The sequence below is a fragment of the Arachis hypogaea genome, chromosome 14 (genome assembly GCF_003086295.3).
Source record: "Arachis hypogaea cultivar Tifrunner chromosome 14, arahy.Tifrunner.gnm2.J5K5, whole genome shotgun sequence".
Taxonomy (NCBI): Eukaryota; Viridiplantae; Streptophyta; class Magnoliopsida; order Fabales; family Fabaceae; genus Arachis; species Arachis hypogaea.
The window spans coordinates 519,976-539,571 of record NC_092049.1 but is presented as its reverse complement, the minus strand read 5'-3'; the positions used below and the strand labels follow the sequence as shown (position 1 = coordinate 539,571).

Below are 19,596 nucleotides of genomic sequence, written 5' to 3'. Positions count from 1 at the left end.
TTGATCAAGTGGAAAGGGCTCCCGATAACCGAAGCTAGCTGGGAAACTCGCGAAGATCTGTGGCAATTCCAAGAACACCTAGAGCGCTATCATGAACAGAACGCGACGAGGACGTCTGCGCATTAGGTGGGGGAGAATGTCACAGTAAATTTTAGAAGGTTAAATTTAACAGTGTTTGTAGAGTTTTCTAGAGTATTTGAGAATGCTCTAGATGGTTCTGGAACGTTCTAGAATGTCCTAGAAGTTCCTGGAATATCCTAGAAGGTTCTAGAAGACTCTAGAAGATCATAGAGTATTCTAGAAGAGTGTAGATGTATATAGAAGTATAAAGAGTGGTATGGAATAATCTAGAAACAATTGGAAAGTTGTGGTAGGATAGATATTTGTAAAGAAGGTTCTGGAGGATTAATCTGGACCGTTGATTAGATTTGATCTTAACCATCCATTGAGGAGGTGGATGGCTATAAATAGGAGATAAGAGTTAGTGTAAGGTGTGTGAATCATTTGTAACCACACTTGAGCAATAAAGTGTTCTTCCACCAAAGCTTTCTTTCTCTTGTGTTCTCTTGTGTTCTTAGCTTTCTTGCTAAATATTGAGGGTTAGGCTGACTTGGTCTTAGCTCAAGAGGTTGAATAAGTCCGAGTGCCGGCACGGTAGCGTTGGAGTGTGTCCAAGGCCGTGACAGTCAGCTTTCTTTTTCTTTTTTTTATTATATTTTTTATATTCATAAGACAAAATAAAATTATCTCATAAATTATTTGTTATTGAGTTTGAACAGAATATAAGTAAAAGTTTATAAGTTAAGTATTATTTCATTAAACTAAAAAAGGTCATAAATTTAATTCCCTTATTTTATTATAAATTTGATAAAATTATAGAAACTAACATAATAATTAAAATATGATTTATTTATTTTTATTATTATATATGAACCTGTTTGCTTTTTTTAGATGAGTTTTATTGTGATTCATCTTTTTGAATTGTAAATTAATCAGTAATTAGTAATTTCTGTCAATTAAATTTTTTACTATTTATTATATTGATGGGTTCTTTTTTTTCCATAGCAAATTTGTCAAGAGGTCTAGCTATATACATTTTTCAATATGCACATTTGAGATAATTGATGATCGAAAGAGTGAGAGAATGCGCTGAGAAGAAGAGATCTTTAGCTAAATTAAAGTTGAGGAAACATTTTCAGGATATATTGATTAATTAATTAAAATTTCACCTAAGTACATATATTATACAGTGGTCATCTGAGCATCATTTTAATCAGAGATGTATTTTAATGAACTCAAAAATATGTGTGTCAAATTTTATTTTTTTTTAAAAATTATTTTATTAATAATATTTATTGGGTATCATTTTATTAATGTCAAAATATTTTAAATACTAATTTAATATTTATCTCTTAAAATATATTTAATAATTAAAAATAAAATTAAAATAAAATAAACGTTAAAAATATTTTTAAAATTTTATAAATTTCGAAAATAAAAAATATGCTTTACTATTACTCGCCAAAATGTTTAAACATAAAATCACAATATTTTAACAACTAATTTTCCAACTTTATCCTCAATTTACTTTTATATTACAAAAACTACCACTTCACATCCATCTTCTTTCTCCCCCTTCCTTCCTCTCTCCCTCCCTCCCTCACCGTCACCAAGCCTTCTCTCCCCTTCTCCGCCGCTTCATCTTTCTCTGCCTTCGTCTCTACCGCCTTCCCTTTGTCGCCTTCCTCTTTGTCTTCTTCGATGGCGTCTGCCTCCGCCTCTTTGTTGCCTTTTCCAACGCTTCCTCTTTGACCTCGCCACCGCCTTTCTAGCCACGCTGTCATTTCTGCAGAGCTTCGCAGCCGTCGTTTCTTCCTCCTGACGCATCATCTGGCTTCTCCGCTACCTCTCTCTTTGCCTTCTCTCTATTGCGATAGATTTGCTCCGCCTCTCTTCATCGAGGTCGCCTTCCCCCTTCACCTTCCGCAGGTCTGTGTTGTGCACTGTCGTAATCCATCCCAGATCTGCTCCGCCTAATCCAAGAGCTGCGTGAGAGTGAGACCCTGTGATCTCCGGCCGCCTCAGGAAACGCCATTGCTGCCCCTGCGATCTCCTCCATCAACGCTTCTCTTCTATTGATGTGATCTGTTCTGCGTGCTTCTCCTGCCCCATCAAGCTTCTGTTCTGCGAGCTTCTCCTTCTCCTTCGAGCTTCCTTGAGCTTCTACTTCTGTATACAAAATTCGCATCGTCTTCTTTTGATTACTGATGATTTGTAAATATGCCATGTTCTATGCTAACTGCTACTACTTGTTTTGGTTAATTCTAGGTTTTGATTTGGGTAAGAAATTGGGGTTTGTTAGAAGAAATTGGGGTAAGGTCTTCACTGAATTTCTTATAATTTTTTTTAAAAGATGTCATTAGTCTTAGCCTCTTATTTCTCTGATATGCATGACATTTCCTTTGCGAACGATTTCATACTTAAATCAATGTTCTATTGATATGGTAGCACCTTCAAGTTCTGCATTTTTTTCCACTGTAAGAAGGGTTCGAAATGGTTAAACTCTTTAACACACATCACATCATGGTTCAGCTGCACCTTCATGATCTCATCAATCAATCTATTTTTTGTTTTGATTTGAATGATATATGATGCCCATTATGTCTGGAATGGATATGCTGTCATATAGCTTAAGCATTTATAGAAAGCTGCCTCCTAATTTTTGTTCTTTGACAGTAATTAATAAATGTCTTAATTCATATTTTCATTTGTTTGAACTTCTGTTTGACTAGGACTAGGTTTCTGGAAGGTTACAAGAAAATATTTGACAAAGAAAATATTCACGAAGCTATTGCTGCTCCAAAATTATCATCTGAAAGAGGTAATTGTAGTTGTTTTTGTAGCTTTTTTGGGAATACTATTTAAGTAATTTTTTAATTCTTAGTTTGCACATACCAAAGTAATTTTCTTGCCTTTAGCATGTATAGATTTTTTATGTATAGATTCATGATCTCATCAATCAATCTATTTTTTGTTTTGATTTGAATGATATATGATGCCCATTATGTCTGGAATGGATAAGCTGTCATATAGCTTAAGCATTTATAGAAAGCTGCCTCCTAATTTTTGTTCTTTGACAGTAATTAATAAATGTCTTAATTCATATTTTCATTTGTTTGAACTTCTGTTTGACTAGGACTAGGTTTCTGGAAGGTTACAAGAAAATATTTGACAAAGAAAATATTCACGAAGCTATTGCTGCTCCAAAATTATCATCTGAAAGAGGTAATTGTAGTTGTTTTTGTAGCTTTTTTGGGAATACTATTTAAGTAATTTTTTAATTCTTAGTTTGCACATACCAAAGTAATTTTCTTGCCTTTAGCATATATAGATTTTTTATGTATAGATTTTTTAAAAGTCTCTATTTGTATTTTCTTAGTCATGTCAATCATAAGTCATGAATTGAAAATCTACAAACCATACATGAGTACATAGATAGTTTAAACAAGTTTTTAGATTTTGCTCTTGAGCGTCAATCTCCCAGGGGTCATCAAATTAAATGTTCTTGTTCAAGGTGTGGATTTAGCAAATGGCAAACAAGAGAGGTTTTTGAACATTTTAATAGTAAAGTCATTTTCGGAAAACTAGAAAGTTTGGCATTGGCATGATGAATAGTTGGAGTTGGGTAACAAGGTCATCAAACTAGTGATGTTGTATAAGATGATTCGGCATCTCAAAATCTAATGGTAACAATGCCCAATGACACATTTGGGTTTGCTGGATTTGACCTAAATGCATCTATTCATTCTTCTGAGCCTATAGATGGGAATGAAATTCGAAATGAAGATAACAACGAAGACAATGTAGTGTTTTACAAGTTGTTAGAGGATGATAATGAATAATTATATGAAGGGTTACAAAGAATTCAAAGTGGTCTTTCTTGATTAGTCTGTATCACATAAAGTGCTTACATAGAAAAACAACAAAAATATTGACCGAAATCCTCAAGTTAATAAAAGATGCTTTTGGAAATACGAAAATTTTCTACGTTTTATGGGGCCAAGAAAACCGTAATTAACTCTGATAATGCCAAGATAATCTGTTTACCCTAACGATTGTAGGATGCTAAAATGAAGTGCAAATCTTGTGGCACTTTCCACTAAAACCGAGACTAATATGAGACAGAATGGATATGCCCATTTGCAACCTTTAGAGTTTGTTTAGAATGCTAGGAATTAGAATTTATTTAAGAGTTGAATTCTTTTTCTTGCTTTGGAATAACTAAAAATGAATTATTTGAATTTTTTTGAGAATTTCAATTCTTATTTTTTCTTTATTTGTAAATCATATCAAAAGGGGTCTGATTTTTAAATTAATTTTCACACTCTTCAAACTTAATATGTCAAATGTCAAAAATTGAATTCTATTGTAATATATTATAGTCATTCCAAATTATGAAATTGAGTTTTAAATAGAAATGAATTATTTAAAAAAAAAAAATAGATTTTTTTTCATATTAAATGATTTATAAATAAGCTCTTAGTTTTGACCAAAATTTGAATATTTTGTACAAAATAAACAATTAAAATAAAAAACTTTAATTGCAACTTGGATTAGATTTTTTTTTTTTGAAATTGAAATTTAAACGGTTAAAGTTATTTTTTATTTATAAAATCTAAAATAATGAAGTTCAATTTCAAGTTTTCACGAATCTACCTAGAAGGAACCAGTCTTTCTCCCGCTCGAGCTGTGCCTCGTCTCTCCCTCTCCACCTTTGGCCTTCTGGGAAGCAATTGCGGTCCTTTTCTTTCCTCTATCCTCTTTCTCTTTGGGCCCTTGTCGGTCTCAGGTTTGTGTTTTCTCAACCCATTCGTCCTCTGTGTAACCCTATGTTACATGGAATCCCCATCTTCTGCATTAGTCCAAAGTTCAATGATGTTAAACTCTGTAGAATTGTATATTTGTGCATTGCTTGCCCTTTTTGTTTGTTGGTTTACTGCTACTCTCTCTGTGAAATCTTCTGTTTGAATTGTTTCTGGCCTTGTTCCCTTCTCTCGATTGTACCCCTCTCATATTTCTGGGTATTTGTATGTTCAAGATCATGGTTCTGAGTTCTGCTGCATTACTTGATAGGATCATATTATTATTAATAATACTGACTTGTTATATATACTGATATTCATGTGCCTTTAAACTGCCAATATTTTATGTGCTGGTCGAATGTGGAAAATCAGGCTACTAATATTTGCACTCTAAGGTGTAGACCTAATTTCTAAAGGGACTCTCATTGTGGAGTTGTTCTTGAACACTGGGCATGTCCTGTTTTTACAAAGTGAACTTAACCAAGGCATTGATGCAGTTACATTTTGTCTTTATAATTTGGATCAAGCAAACAGAATGCACTTTTTAAGGGCGTCTACTTTTTCCCTCTCCAATTTTCTCTATGGGATATAATTAATTTCTGATTAATTCTTCTGGACGTGATCTATTCAAGGTTCAATGCTAATTCAGAGGGGTTGTTCATGTTAACCAGCTTTATGACCGATGAGACCCCTCTTTGTGTCCTTTTATACATCTAGCTTAAGACGTCAACAACCAAATTAAGTAGTATGGGGATACAGTGTATTTCTTTACTTTTGCCCAGCCTTTTAACCAATCAAATAGTTAATCCTACCTGAGATCCATCTTCTCCCTCTTATTGAGAGACCATTGCTGCCAACAACCTTAAATGTCACAACCTATCTGAGCATAGTCCAATTCGGAAACCAAATAACATAATTCCTTGAACCTTCTAACGTCATCTAGACATTTACCACATTTTTTATAGCATTATCTTTCCATATGATATAATAAACTCAATTCGGCATTATGTTGGGAACAGTGTGTGATGATTAACTTTTTTAGTTCGTGACTCTGTTAGGTTAATTCCCCCTTTCTCCTTAGATTAATCAAGCGGCACTTTTCTTAAGTTTTATAACAATCATTACATTTGCACATTATCCAAAAATTTCTAATCCTTTCCTATAAATCTATCTGGTGTAAAGCTTATGGTCTGCTTAGAGGACTTTCTCTCTCAGAAATGTTGAGAGATTGGAAAGCTATGCTTTATAGATTAGTGTTATATTTTATTATTTTTATTATTATGATTATTTGACCAAGTCTTCAGTGAATTGATAGTCTAAATAAAGGATAGAATAGAACATCTTCTAAAACTTCACTGATGTGTTAAATATTTGGAGAAAGGTGCAGGGACCAAAGGATTTATTTTGCTTCTCCAGTTGGTGGCAATAGCTTTGGAAGATATGAAGTTGCCTTCCAAAGGTACATGTCAAAATAGACGTACTTAGCAAATGTCTCCATTTGAATCTAAATTATATTCCCTATGTCATGCTGTGAAGACTGACAGTTTTCATTTTTGCAGCAAATCAGTGGTACCTTTCCTGTATACACTCTAGCAGCTATCTCAAACTTGATGTCTGAAAACGGCATACCAAGTACGGCCAGGATACTAAGATGATCACCTCTTTCTCCCTCTTGGCCTCTACACTACACAGAAACCATTGGCTTCTTTTGCCTTCTACCTCAATTAGCAGTCCCTCCACCCATCTACGTCCTTGTCAGCAAGCACTACTTTCTCTCCTCCTCCCCCTTCATTGACACTTATCTGTTCTTTCAATGTTATATATCCATTATGATTACCCTTGCAATCTATGTTAGGTTATGGTCACCATTTCTATTTTAAGCTTTCCTTAAATTATTCAACAGGTGCCTCTGAGCTGCCTATAATGTAATTGAATTATGCTAGCTATATTTCAAGTCCTCATTCTCTAACCTCAATGAACAACATCATCATTCTGTTGTCATACTCGCCTCCTGCATGGGCAACTATTATTGCTGCTGCCTTTCTTCTCCTCACTCTCACTCTGTCTATGTATCTTCTATTTGAGCATCTTTCTGCATACAAGAATCCTGAGGAGCAGAAGTTTTTGATTGGAGTTATCCTAATGGTTCCCTGCTATTCAATTGAATCTGTAAGAATACTTCTTTTGCTTAGCCATAGATTTTCTGATTGCTTTTTCAGTTCTAACTCTCTTCTCATCTTACCAGTTTGTATCATTGGTCAATCCATCAATCAGTGTGGATTGTGAGATTTTAAGGGATTGCTATGAGTCATTCGCCATGTATTGTTTTGGAAGATACCTTGTTGCCTGTCTAGGTGGTGAGGAAAGGACCATTGAATTTATGGAAAGAGAAGGACGGGCTACTTTTAAAACTCCTCTTCTGCACACTTCTGACAAGGGAACCGTAAAACATCCTTTTCCTATGAATTACTTCTTTAAACCTTGGATACTTGGCCGAAAGTTTTACCAAATTGTGAAATTTGGTATTGTACAATATGTATGCTTATTCATTACTCCATCTCATTTCAATTACCAAATGTTTCAACCTTTGTTTTTATACACAAACTAAATATTCTCCTTACATTAAATATATCAATCTCTTACAGATGATAATAAAGTCGTTGACTGCAATTACGGCGGTGATTCTTGAAGCGTTTGGAATATACTGTGAAGGAGAATTTAAATGGGGATGTGGGTAAGCAATATGGAATTCTTTGCAAGTTATTATCATTCCCATTGACCATATAACATTTACAAGTAAGATTCTTGTGAACCATTGCTTGCATTCACTTTTCTGTTTGGATGCTGTAATTGATTATGGCCTCATCTGAGTTATTATTTATGGCCATTTTATTTGCAGTAGCATAGATTGAAATTTGTGTGTATGCCTTTTTTTTTTGTTTTGGGGGGGGGGGGGGGGTTCTCTTTTTTGGGAATGGATCCTCTCAATTGTTAAAAAAAAATTGAGGGAGTAAAGTGTGATCTCTAACCTTTTATTGTTCTCTCTCTCATGTTTTTTTTGTCCCACTTATAAAATTAATAGTGAGAGATCACACTTTACTCCGTCAATTATTAAAAAAAATTGAGAGAATCCATTCCCTTCTTTTTTCCTTAAGTAATTTTGAGAATTACTTGATAATGAGTAAGGACTTGGAGGATGTTTCAGTTCTCTTTGAACTAAATTTGTGTGAGATGCTATTGATTGTGTTGGTAAGTTTGACTGATGCTTAATTGTTAATTATTCCGTTGTGAATCTCCTGCATCCAGTGGTACAGAGTTACTATATTGTTTCATCATAAAATTCTTCCTGTAATTGGAATGTTAGTTTTCATATGCTCCTTGTGGTGGCAACAGGTCAAAAGATTGATGGAGGGATATCTGACTATATGAATTTTTGCTACCTTTGTAGGTATCCTTATATGGCCATAGTTTTGAACTTCAGTCAGTCGTGGGCATTGTACTGCCTTGTTCAATTTTACACTGTAACAAAGGAGGAGTTGGCACATATACAGCCATTGGCCAAATTTTTGACATTTAAATCAATTGTCTTCCTCACTTGGTGGCAAGGTGTGGCAATTGCTCTTCTATATACCTTCGGTTTATTCAAAAGTCCCATAGCGCAGGGTTTGCAGTTCAAGTCAAGTGTCCAAGATTTCATCATTTGTATTGAGGTAGATGCCCTTCACTGGAGTTAAGCTTCCTTCTTTGCCTTGGCATGTGCTTTGTTAATTGTTGACTGTGACTGCCTTTTTATTTAATGTCCTGTATTTATTATCTTGCAATTGGCTGTCTGCTGTGAGGAAACTTTTTATGTGACCACTACTGGATCAAATGCCCTCCACTTCCCACCCTGGATCAGGTGCAGCTCTTGTTTGGTGAAGATGCTCTGCAATATGAATTATCTCTTTTGATCTTTGTCGTGGGAAGTGAACTGTGCAATTTGATCATGTGAATTTCTCTAACGATGTCAAACTTACTTTTGCTAATTGTTCCATCTAATGCCTATAGATGCTATAGCATTCATTTTTACATTATTTTTTTTAATCACCAATATGATATTTGAGTGTTTTTCATGGAAGTAGGTTCATGAAATTGTTGCGAACCCCTACTCATAATTTAAGTAATTTTATTGAAGAGTAGATCATTATCAGTTGGACCTTTGATTAATTAGCATCTCTTTTTGTTTATTGATGGTTATAAATCATCTGTTTCTTCTCTTTTTTTTTTTTTAACCACAATATCCAAGAGTCACATTCAGACTTTATACTGCTGTTCAATTATTTCATTTTCATTTATGAAAACCATCTCTGTGTGAAACATTATAATGTCCCAAGGTTGGATAGGATAAACTTTGTGTAACAAGTATATTTCTCCAAATTTTTATGAAATACAAGATGCTTACTAAATGAAAAATATAAAACAATTCCGGCATTGAGTAATCTTGGTAATGCATCAAGTATTTCAACTAGGAAAGTTAGGAGGTCAGTAGACAATTCCGGCATTGAGTAATCTTGGTAATACATCAAGTATTTCAACTTGGAAATTTAGGAGTTCAGTAGGGCTTGTTTTGTCAATCAGCACTGAAGCAGGTTTTTTATTCATTGTTTCTTGAATTTGTCCTTTAACCTCATTCGACTCATAAGTCAATCTGTTAAGGTTTTATAACTGCTCAAGATATGGGTTAGAATAAAGTTTAAACAGCACTTTGTATTCATCCAGCACAGATGGGCATTGCTTCCATAGTTCACCTGTATGTGTTTCCATCCAAGCCATATGAGCTAATGGGAGACCGCCTTCCTGGAAGTGTTGCAGTTCTTGGAGATTACTCTGCTGATTGTCCTCTTGACCCTGATGAAATCAGGGACAGTGAGCGACCCACAAAACTGCGTCTTCCTACTCCAGATGTTGATGCCAAGAGTGGGATGACAATTAGAGAGAGCGTTCGGGATGTTGTTATTGGTGGTGGGGGATATGTAAGTTTCCTTAATTTTTGCTAATACTAATGCTAAAACTGAGTTATTTTATGGTCATATCTTCTATCCAAATAATCATAATAATTATATTATTATTCAAGTTTCAGTTAATTTTTGTATTCCATAACTTTTATTTATTGATTTTCTAAAAGTGCTACATGGTCGGAAAAATATAACCAAAATCCTTCATTAGGAATCATGGTGGTGGTTGAGGGATAAAAAGTGACGGGTACCACTTTGTCATCCAATGGCTCATAGCAATGCTACCTTTTGATAAAATTTCAGATTGTGTAGTATATAACTATATATATATACTTACACATTTGATAATTTATTTGATTTGTAACATTCAGATTGTGAAAGATGTTAAGTTTACGGTCCATCAAGCTGTGGAGCCTGTGGAGAAGGGGATTACTAGGTTCAATGAAAAATTACACAAAATCTCCCAAAATATTAAGAAGCATGAGAAGGATAGAAGAAGAACAAAGGATGATAGTTGCATCGTGTCATCATCGTTATCACCAGCTGCGAAGAAGGTGATTCGAGGAATTGATGATCCGCTCTTGAATGGCAGTATTAGCGATAGTGGGGTATCGAGGGGGAAGAAGCACCGTCGACAGTCTGGATATACGAGTGCTGAGAGCGGAGGAGAGAGCAGTAGTGATCAAATCTACGGTGGTTACCAGATTAGAGGCAGTAGGTGGGTTACCAAAGAATAACGAATGCATGCTAGATTTTGTTGGTTAATGCCTATATGCCTATGCTAGATTTTGTTGGTTAATGTATGTGAGGTAGTTTTTAGATATAAGTGGAGCTGGGAGGAAATAAAGTGTTGCATACTTTCATTCTTAGTGCTTTCTTAGGCTTTTTCTTAAATAAATAAAATATAGTATTTATCAATTTATACAAATATGAAATTATTTATATTTTTACATTATATTTTCGCATCTTGTCACTTTACAGAAGATATGTATACATATTTTGTTTAAGATCAAGTTATTCAACGACTAAAGTATAATTTTGATCTATTTAAAAAATAAAATTAATATAATTTATTACGATTTGAAATGTAACAATTTTATTTTATTTTTTATTCTAATACAACTTAATTTAAACAATTGCTGTCATCTATATTTTATCAATTTCCAACTTTTTATATCTATGTTTAAGGTGTGAGAATTTTTGTTAAAAGTATTTAATATAAAATCATCTGTCGTCTGTTCACCAACTTTATTCACAAAATTCAAGTGCTATTGTGCTAGCAAATAAGCTCTAAGAGTAACTCTAAGGAAAGGTTTTGTTCAGAGGCTCTTAGATCAAATAGTATATTAAGACATAATTTACTTAATGTCGTCTCTGCTCTCGGTCTTTGCAATGAAAATGATCGACGAAATAACTAGTCTCATTATAGAGAAATTTTACTTTAGTAGATAGCCAATTCAATTTTTGCCACCTTATATAAATTTAAATCAAATTGAAACCAAATATTAGAAAAATAGATTTCATATTTAATCTCAAATCACTACTATGACAATGACATATAGTTCTAAAAATCCTAATATGGTATTTTGTGAAACTTAAAATGAAATTGAAATGAAATCAAACATTGGAGATGCTTTAACGATATTATATCTTGGGAAGATGCTTCATTTATTTATAACAACTATGCAAGATTTACACCAAAATCTATTACTAATATAACATATATATTGAAATACAAAATATACGTTAAAAATAAATTAAATAATATATGTATTTATACAATATATATAAATATATAATAACTTTTTTTTGTTGATTTTGATATATACACAGTATTTTTGGATTTATAATATGCCGAAAAAGTGAATTCTCTCTCTCTTTTTTTTTTTTCATAATATTCTCCAATTCAACAAGTCAAGAACTAGTCTGTTGTGGATTAAAGTTTCATTTAAAGATTTGTCACTAACCAATAGGTTATACTTACTTAAACTAACCACTAGATTAACCTAACTTAGTTTGAAAAAAACAAAATCTTAAAATGTGAACATATTAACATGTTAGTTCTTAAAAATTTGAGTTGTCAACAAACAAATCCTTAAAACATCTCTAATTAACACCAACAAAGCTCCGTAGCAACAACAAAATTCTACCATTTAGAATTGGCTAGAAGTGGTCTATTAATAAGAAAATATTGGATAGTATCCATGAAATCTTAATTTTTATTTTTCTTTGGTGACTAAATTATTATTTTAATTTTTAAAAAATTCAGCGTTTTATTAAATATTTTTTTGGTAAAAATTAAATAATTTTTAAAAGAAAGAAATAATTTCTTAATTCCATTTTCAGGATGTCAAAAATACAAATTATTTTTCTTTTAAGTGGAAAAATAATATCGTATTTATTAATTTGAAAAAAACATATCATAGAATATCAAGAGAAGTTTTATAGAAAATTTTGAAAAAAGAGAGAATAAGAATTGGATATGTTCTTGTCTTGAGAATGTGACCGAGCTATAGAGCCTTCTTTCGGTCCTTTGAAAAGTGTTGGTAAAACTATTTGTCGATCTGGATGAATACCAAGGGGTGGAGTATCTGCTGAAAGTATTTCGACGCTCAAATTAGTATTTAAGAATATTAAAAAGATTACTAAATAATATTAAATGAATTGCTATATGTGTTCTGCCTTCGTTGCGCCCTCCTCGTTCGCCTTTATAGAGGAGGAACTAAGTTTGAGTTGGTATCTTTTCGCATTATGCAAAAGGAATATATTGCCGTGCATATTGTTGGTTGCTGCTTGATGTCTTTGTTTGACTCCTTTATTTTCGAGTTTGTTACTTTGATGGCCGAGGTTAGAGGGATAGTGGCCGAAGTATAACATCCATATCATCATATATTCGTGCAATTAAGCATATGTACGATGAGGTTATAGTGTGAAAACTCAAGGTAATATGATACAAGAATTTTCTATTGGTGTAAGATTTCAACAAGAATTATCTCTAAACCCATATTTTTTTTACATTAGTTCTGGAGGTACTTACCGAACATATCAGTGCCATGGTGCATGTTTTTTGTTGATGGCATTGTCCGCCTGGGAGAAACAATAGAAGATTTAAATGAGAAGTTAGAGTTGTGGAGATGAGTTGTAGAGGGATAAAAGTTTTAGCATAAAATCGCACTAAGAGTCTAAGACAGTATATATGGAATGTAAGTATAGTAGGCAAGGGGAAAACAATAATGCATAAGTGAAAATTGAAGAAACAATCTTACTCCAAGTAAGTGTTTTAAATATCTTGGATGTATCATATAGAATATTGAAAAAATTAATGAGAATATAAAAATCAAGATACAAGAAGGCTGGTCAAAATATAAAATGCATCTAATTTTATATACGACAAAAAATACCTTTAAAACTTAAAGAAAAATTTTATTACACTGTCATTAGACCAGCTATGTTATATAGAACAAAGTGTTAGGCGACAAATAGTGAATATGAACATAAATTAAGTATGGCAGAGATGAGAATGTTGAAATAGATAAACAGCCACAAAATAAAAAATGAGATATACGAAAAAAAGTTGGAGTGTCACATATTGCAAAAAAGATGATAGAATCTCGTCTCAGCTAATTTTGGATATGTAAAAGAAGATTGACAGAATGCCAATTAAAAAAGTAGATGAGATGAAAAGTAAACATGTGACAATTAATAAAAGAATAAAGAATATACATGAGGTGATCAAAGGAGAGTAACATATCAATTTGATCCATGTAGTCTACCCTAATAATATTTATACATATATTTTTTTAAAATATATAAATAATTATTTAAAAAATATTTAATTATTCTGTTAGTTCTCATAATTTTACTAAATTTATAATTAGGTCTCTGTATATATTTTTTTTCAATTAGGTCCTTGCATTACTTTTAATTTTATAATTAGGTTCTTTTTAGTGTAAAAAATGTTAGTGTAATTGAATATTTTTTTGCAAATTGAAAGTATTCATAATTAAAAACATAATTAGATCTTTGACCACATGTATTTTGGGAGAAATATTCTGTTAATTTTAATATTTTTAACATGAAAACGACCTAATTACAAATTAAAAACAGTATGTGAAAAAAAATATAGAAAAACCTAATTGAAAATTTGGTGAAATTATAAATATCAGCAGAATAATTAAACCTTTAAAAAATTATAAAATTTTGAAAAAAATTAAAATAGAGTAATTACCCAAATCAATTTGCAAGAATTTTAAAAGTGAATATTTTAGTTCCAAAAAAAATTAATATACAAAAAATCCCAAGATTTTATTCCGGCAGACAAATCAATCCCCAATTTATTTTTCAACCGAATAATTACCTAAATCAATCCCCAAGAATTTAAAAAAAAATCTCCATCTATTTTTCGACATGACTTACTAAATTTAAGTATTTATTAAAAAAAGAATATTATACATATTTCTTTGGATTGTGTGTGGTTCTATTCTCTTTTTGTTTTGATGGCCATGCTGAAAAGACTTTAGAAATTGGACAAGGCATCAGATTGAGACAAGGCATCTCTTCTTTGGTGGAGACTTTAGAGATTGGGACAAAGCATCAAATTAGGACAAGGCATCTCTTCTTTGGTGGAGTGGGTAGTATTTTGTTTGGAGTTGTGGTGATTTGAGTATGATAGAAGGTGTTTTGTTTTAGGTGTTATTTTGTGCGTGATCCTTCTCCCCTTGTGGTCGAGAACCTCAAGAAATTGATAAAAAAAAAAAAGAATATTAGTAGATATTATAATCAAATTAGCGGAGGACCTTGGATGTTTCTAAATTGGCAGCCGGCAGCTGGTCCTTCACAGCAAATTCAGTCGCAGAGGAGGGGGAGACCTCGCTGCTGCACTTGGAGGATTGACTCAGCTAAGCTAGAGCAAGCTGTGGGCTAGGGTTACCATTGGAACCATGCCCTTTATTCCATTGGACCTAGCCCACTTTAGACCAATAATTATTGCAGACATTAGATCGTGTGATATAGGCCAATTTTTGTGAATAATACTATGAATCGAAATCTTTTTGTTATTTAAATTCAACCAAATTGATCTAACAAAACGAATCAGTTATAACTTATAACTAACATTATTTTAAGTCTTATTATTTAATTTAATTAAACAATTTATTAAAAAAATTAGGATGTATAACATTACTCATTTTTTATTTTGAATCATGGAATCCTGGTGAGTCCAAATTTTTATTTTTGTATATTAATTGTATTTAAAACAAAAAAGAAATTATGTTTCCATTTCACTACCTGAAGGGTAAAGTTGTCTTAAAAAAACATGATGTAATGAATATAATTGGACTTAACCCTATTAATAGATATTAAAATTTAGAAAATAGAAATGGTTTTAAATATTAGATATAAGATAGAACTTGAATAAATAGAAGATTCGTGTGAAACAATTAACCAAGTGAAAATAGCTTAACAAATGTTGCTACCAGATTATCGTCAAGGTCGGTCATGGTTGGGTTTTATTTATTTATTTTTTAATCTTCTTCATCCTACCGAAATTTGAAGCGATTATGTATTTAAAATAACCTTTATACATAAAAGTTGAAAATAAATAAAACAATCTGTATTTTACCATTACCATTGTATATGCGTATAACTATGACCTCAACTTTGCTTGGATTGATTTGTTTTAGGTTCACCGCCGCGCTTAGTAAGTTTGGTTAAGATGTATGCCATGACAACTTTAGCACCGAGGCTAGAGTGACCACGAGACAAGCAGAATGCACCCCCCAGAATCAGTATACTATTGGCCAGCAACTTTCTTGATGACCACCTTGAGATCATCCGCACTCGAGATTCATCAGCAACTTGATCATGGAATTGGAGGGTACCAGAATGAGCTCCGGATATGTTGCTAGTTATAGGTTCCAAGCATGGCGGTACCTACACGTCATCATGTTAGGGACATGTAAGAGGTCTGTGTGCAAGAAATTCTTGAAACAAGATAGAGGTTAAAAAGCTTCATCATGTCCAAAGAATCAGTGCTGGATTTGTAAATCTTCTCATTTTTCTCCTGCCTATAGTTGATTTTCTACTATTACACCATAAACCATCAGAGAAATCTATCAAAGCACAAAGTTAGAACAGATGGATGGTACTATAACAAGCATGCTGGGTCATTACGTTTTAACGTATAAAGCAAACTTGCATCAAGAAATATTCCCGTAATTTTAAGTTAAACTAACAGTACTGACCTTCTGCATTAAACTGGCTGAAATGGCAACTGAACTTGATAAATGACAGCTTACAACAGAGTATCTTCTAAGAGCACTATCCATCTTGCACACATAGTTCCATATGCCCTTGGAAAAAGCCATCTTTGCCATCTCCATATTCAAACCAGCATCTTCTTGATGAAGCATTGTGATCTCACAGGCATTTCTACCAGGTACTGTAATCCCAGAAATGGAAATCATAAAACAGTCAACTTATACTTAAGAATTCACTTATTCATTGTTCATAAATAATGAATTAAAAGTAAAACATCGCACAAGTATATCAGCGGTTTAGCAATGAAAAATTTTTCATGGTATACTACGTACAAATATGTGGAGATAGGTTGTCATGATATATTGTTCAATTTAGAGCAAATTTTATGAAGACATAACACGCTAAGAGGTAACAAACATTTGTGTGAGAAGCAGACATTAAGAAAGGAAAATCACTATGGAGGATTTGTCCTTTTTTTCTTTTCAATTTTCTGGTTTAACCAGCTACCTACCTTCTCTTATCCGCCAGCCAGATCTAAAAAGCTCAACACGCACATATTTTTTCTGCCGAGGTGCCAAAGGATGCTCACATTCCTAACAAAAGCAAATATGGAAAATAAGAAAATAATATTGATTGCAAGAGGAGATGTTGAAGGCATTAAGCATCATAAAAGCATAAAATAAGAAATCCCAAAATGAATAAAATTTCTATTGACTTTCAATATGCTCTGTCGCTGTACTATTTCCCTTGCAATTATCATTATTAGAGGATAGATTTCAAATAGGAACCCTACCAGTTGGCTAAATAATAAAATATACACAAAACACCTGAAGGATATCAAGTGTTTGCCAACATACACCAAACTAAATATGAAAGTCATTCAATGATTTGAAGCTTCTAGCTAAACATGTAGGGAACAAGATATTAGAACAATTTGATGAGCAAATATTTCAGTACTAGGGTATACAACACCCCTTCCCCCCCAAAACCAAAAAAAAAAAAAAAAAGAAAGATTAATAAATATCTAGATAAACAGAAAAGAGAGGAATATACATGTTGATAATTATTACTGGATAATATAACATACAAACAGCAATGTCTTTTATGTTATATATAATCTGTAACTTCTCATCCAAGAAATTTTCTAGGAACTTGATTGTTACTTTCCCTATACAATTTTCCCTGTCACAGGATAGGAAGCCAAAACGAGTTGAGAGATATGGGATAGGAGAGGTATATCTGCAACATCCACATATGAATGCAATTGCTAAATTATGGGTACTGTAACACTATGAAGAGCTAACAAGTATCTAGAAAGCAACAATTTACACCACTATGAGCAAATTGACAAATGGGTGTATTACCTTCATAAAACAATAGAAAGTTTTATTCTGTCCCTCCCACAATTTCCAAGATAGAACATATTCTCTAGGCCTCAAAATTGGGAACTTCTTAACTGTACGGCCAACTTCAACACCCTTAGATTCATAAGCCTGCAGTTGATTATACTCAAACACGGTCTTATCCCACTGCTTTCTGTAATCATTGTCCATATAGAAGTTTCTTAGCATCTCAGACGAAATATCATTGAATATAGTCACGCTCAAATATTTCAGAGGACCATTCTGCAAGACCAATAGAAACAACTATGTAGTTTATAGATCATGTTCAAAGCTCTGTCACCCTAAGCATATAGAAGTAACAACTTAGAGTTTCCCACAGTTGAAATCACAGGCTGGAAGGCGAACCCAGGAAAAAGATGTAACCTCTTATAACTATCAATTAATTAATTACAGACAAAATTGTGCAAGAAAGAGAGAATCAATATTTTACTCTTGTTGAAGCTGGTGTACATACTAAGTTGCCACTACTGAAAAATAAATATGCAACATAGAAGATAAAATGCTCTAGAGGATGGATTGATTCAGCATTTGTGTTTGTCTGTGCCTGCCAGCACATTGTGCAAGAGAGAAAACGAAGAAACACCTAGAGAAGCATTACTCACCATATAACAATTAAAACATCCTAAACTTCAGATCATCAGATGCATAACATTTATGAAAGCATCATGTTATCATAACAATTATAGCAAAAAGACCAAGTTAACAGCCCCCCCCCCCCAAAAAAATCAGAATTAAGCATAAAAGCAATAACCTTAGGCTTGCAGCACTTCGCAGTGTAGCATAGTTGCTGATTTCTTTTATCTATAACATCCTCCCATTTATCACTCTCATTGAGTTTCTCATCCAAAGTCTCAATTAAAAACTTCAAATCTGCATCTGTTACAAATTTTGAGGTCCTGCAAGAACAAAGAAAAACTTCCACATTGTCAAATCAACATATTTGGCACTGCTTTAGCTTGTAGGTAATAGCAAAGATACAACTCAACTCTGAATATGATCTATCCTAACTCCTAAGTATTCGTATTGACACGTATGCTAAAACGGAAACATCTAGTGCTATGAAATTTTTTTTTATATATGATGGAAACTAATCACTGGATTTGTATACTTGAAAATATTTCCAAGTGCTGAACTTAATGGTTATTAAAAAGGTGATAGATATAAAGATTCATGTGTAAAATACAACAGTATAAGCTATTACCATATAAAAAATCATACAGTAAATTGCTCAAATCAGGGAATGCTTGCTGCTGAATATAACCTTCCATATGCTAAATGTTTTGAGAAGTCTTCAAGTGTTTTAGTGCTAATTTTACTGTGTAAGAAAAAGAAGAAGGGCTGTAAAATCGTAGGCTACATGGTAAGGAGGGTCCCTGGCAATGAAAGGGAAGAGAGAAGCGTCGAGGGGGTCAAAGACTCGTTACCTACACTCCATTTTTGTTTATTCTCTATTAATAACAGTGAATAACAGGATATGGAGATATAAAACCTTTTAACCCAATCTGTAAAGCCTGCAGTTGCAAGCCTGAACATCGGAATGGGGCCAAATTACTGAGATTTACAGAGTGAATGCAATTAGCTAAGAAATGTAAAATTATTAATTAATTGCATTGAGGAGGAGGAAGCGTAGACCTCAAGTTGGGATTGGTAGAATCGGAGACCGAAAGCGATGTGGATGGGGATGATGATGGAGTTAGAAAGGGGTGCAAGACAAATCTCTTACGTTGCCGAAGCAGCACTAACAATAACATAACAGTAAACGAGACGACAGCAACAACACCTCCCAAAACCCAACCTCCTCCGTACTTCTTCATTATCGTCATCATCATCATCATAATATTCTTCTTTTCTTTTTCTTCTCTCCCTTGCCCACCACTCTTTCAATTCACCCTCCACTTCCCACATTTTATCCCTTTCTATTTTTTTTTTTTTTTAGTTTTCCAAGTGTCCTTATTTATTTCTTCCATAGATTTACTTTATATTCTTTTATATTCTTTTAAGTGAAAAAGAAAAAAACACCTAAAAGAATATTAAATAATGTCAAAATTACGTTTTAATTATTGGATAATAAATTATAGG

The 19,596-nt window shown here is 32.9% G+C and overlaps 2 protein-coding genes across 18 annotated transcripts; one reads left to right on the top strand and one right to left on the bottom strand.

The window, feature by feature from the left end:
- Positions 1–493: 493 nt before the first annotated feature.
- Positions 494–10,811, top strand: LOC112740784 (protein LAZ1). Of its 17 annotated transcripts, none has more exons than XM_025789398.3 (12): positions 495–2,231; positions 2,329–2,373; positions 2,793–2,881; positions 3,197–3,285; positions 6,250–6,321; positions 6,422–6,616; positions 6,766–7,031; positions 7,108–7,398; positions 7,508–7,596; positions 8,311–8,572; positions 9,626–9,874; positions 10,228–10,811. In XM_025789398.3, exons 7-12 carry the CDS (start codon positions 6,837–6,839, stop codon positions 10,591–10,593), a joined length of 1,452 nt encoding a protein of 483 aa, XP_025645183.1. In that variant the 5' UTR covers positions 495–2,231; positions 2,329–2,373; positions 2,793–2,881; positions 3,197–3,285; positions 6,250–6,321; positions 6,422–6,616; positions 6,766–6,836; the 3' UTR covers positions 10,594–10,811. The 17 variants fall into 17 exon arrangements, with proteins under 17 accessions (XP_025645181.1, XP_025645183.1, XP_072071442.1 ...); XM_072215341.1 differs by having other exon boundaries at positions 6,244–6,321; XM_072215345.1 differs by having other exon boundaries at positions 3,197–3,291; positions 6,178–6,321.
- Positions 10,812–15,334: 4,523 nt separating this feature from the next.
- On the bottom strand, positions 15,335–19,483 carry LOC112740783 (uncharacterized). Its single transcript, XM_025789395.3, has 6 exons — positions 19,150–19,483; positions 18,269–18,413; positions 17,479–17,739; positions 16,626–16,707; positions 16,099–16,295; positions 15,335–15,787 (listed from the first exon to the last, which is right to left on the bottom strand). Exons 1-6 carry the CDS (start codon positions 19,350–19,352, stop codon positions 15,509–15,511), a joined length of 1,167 nt encoding a protein of 388 aa, XP_025645180.1. The 5' UTR covers positions 19,353–19,483; the 3' UTR covers positions 15,335–15,508.
- Positions 19,484–19,596: the final 113 nt, after the last annotated feature.

Coding starts and splice junctions, on each gene's coding strand:
- LOC112740784 (XM_025789396.3), top strand. CDS start 6,837: ATGAACAACATCATCATTCTGTTGTCATACTCGCCTCCTGCATGGGCA. Junction 7,032..7,107: donor CCTGCTATTCAATTGAATCT/GTAAGAATACTT, acceptor TCATCTTACCAG/TTTGTATCATTGGTCAATCC. Junction 8,573..9,625: donor ATTTCATCATTTGTATTGAG/GTAGATGCCCTT, acceptor CATCCAGCACAG/ATGGGCATTGCTTCCATAGT.
- LOC112740783 (XM_025789395.3), bottom strand. CDS start 19,352: ATGATGATGATGATGACGATAATGAAGAAGTACGGAGGAGGTTGGGTT. Junction 16,708..17,478: donor CTTTCTATTGTTTTATGAAG/GTAATACACCCA, acceptor TGCTTTTGTTAG/GAATGTGAGCATCCTTTGGC. Junction 16,296..16,625: donor TGGCTGGCGGATAAGAGAAG/GTAGGTAGCTGG, acceptor CTGGGATTACAG/TACCTGGTAGAAATGCCTGT.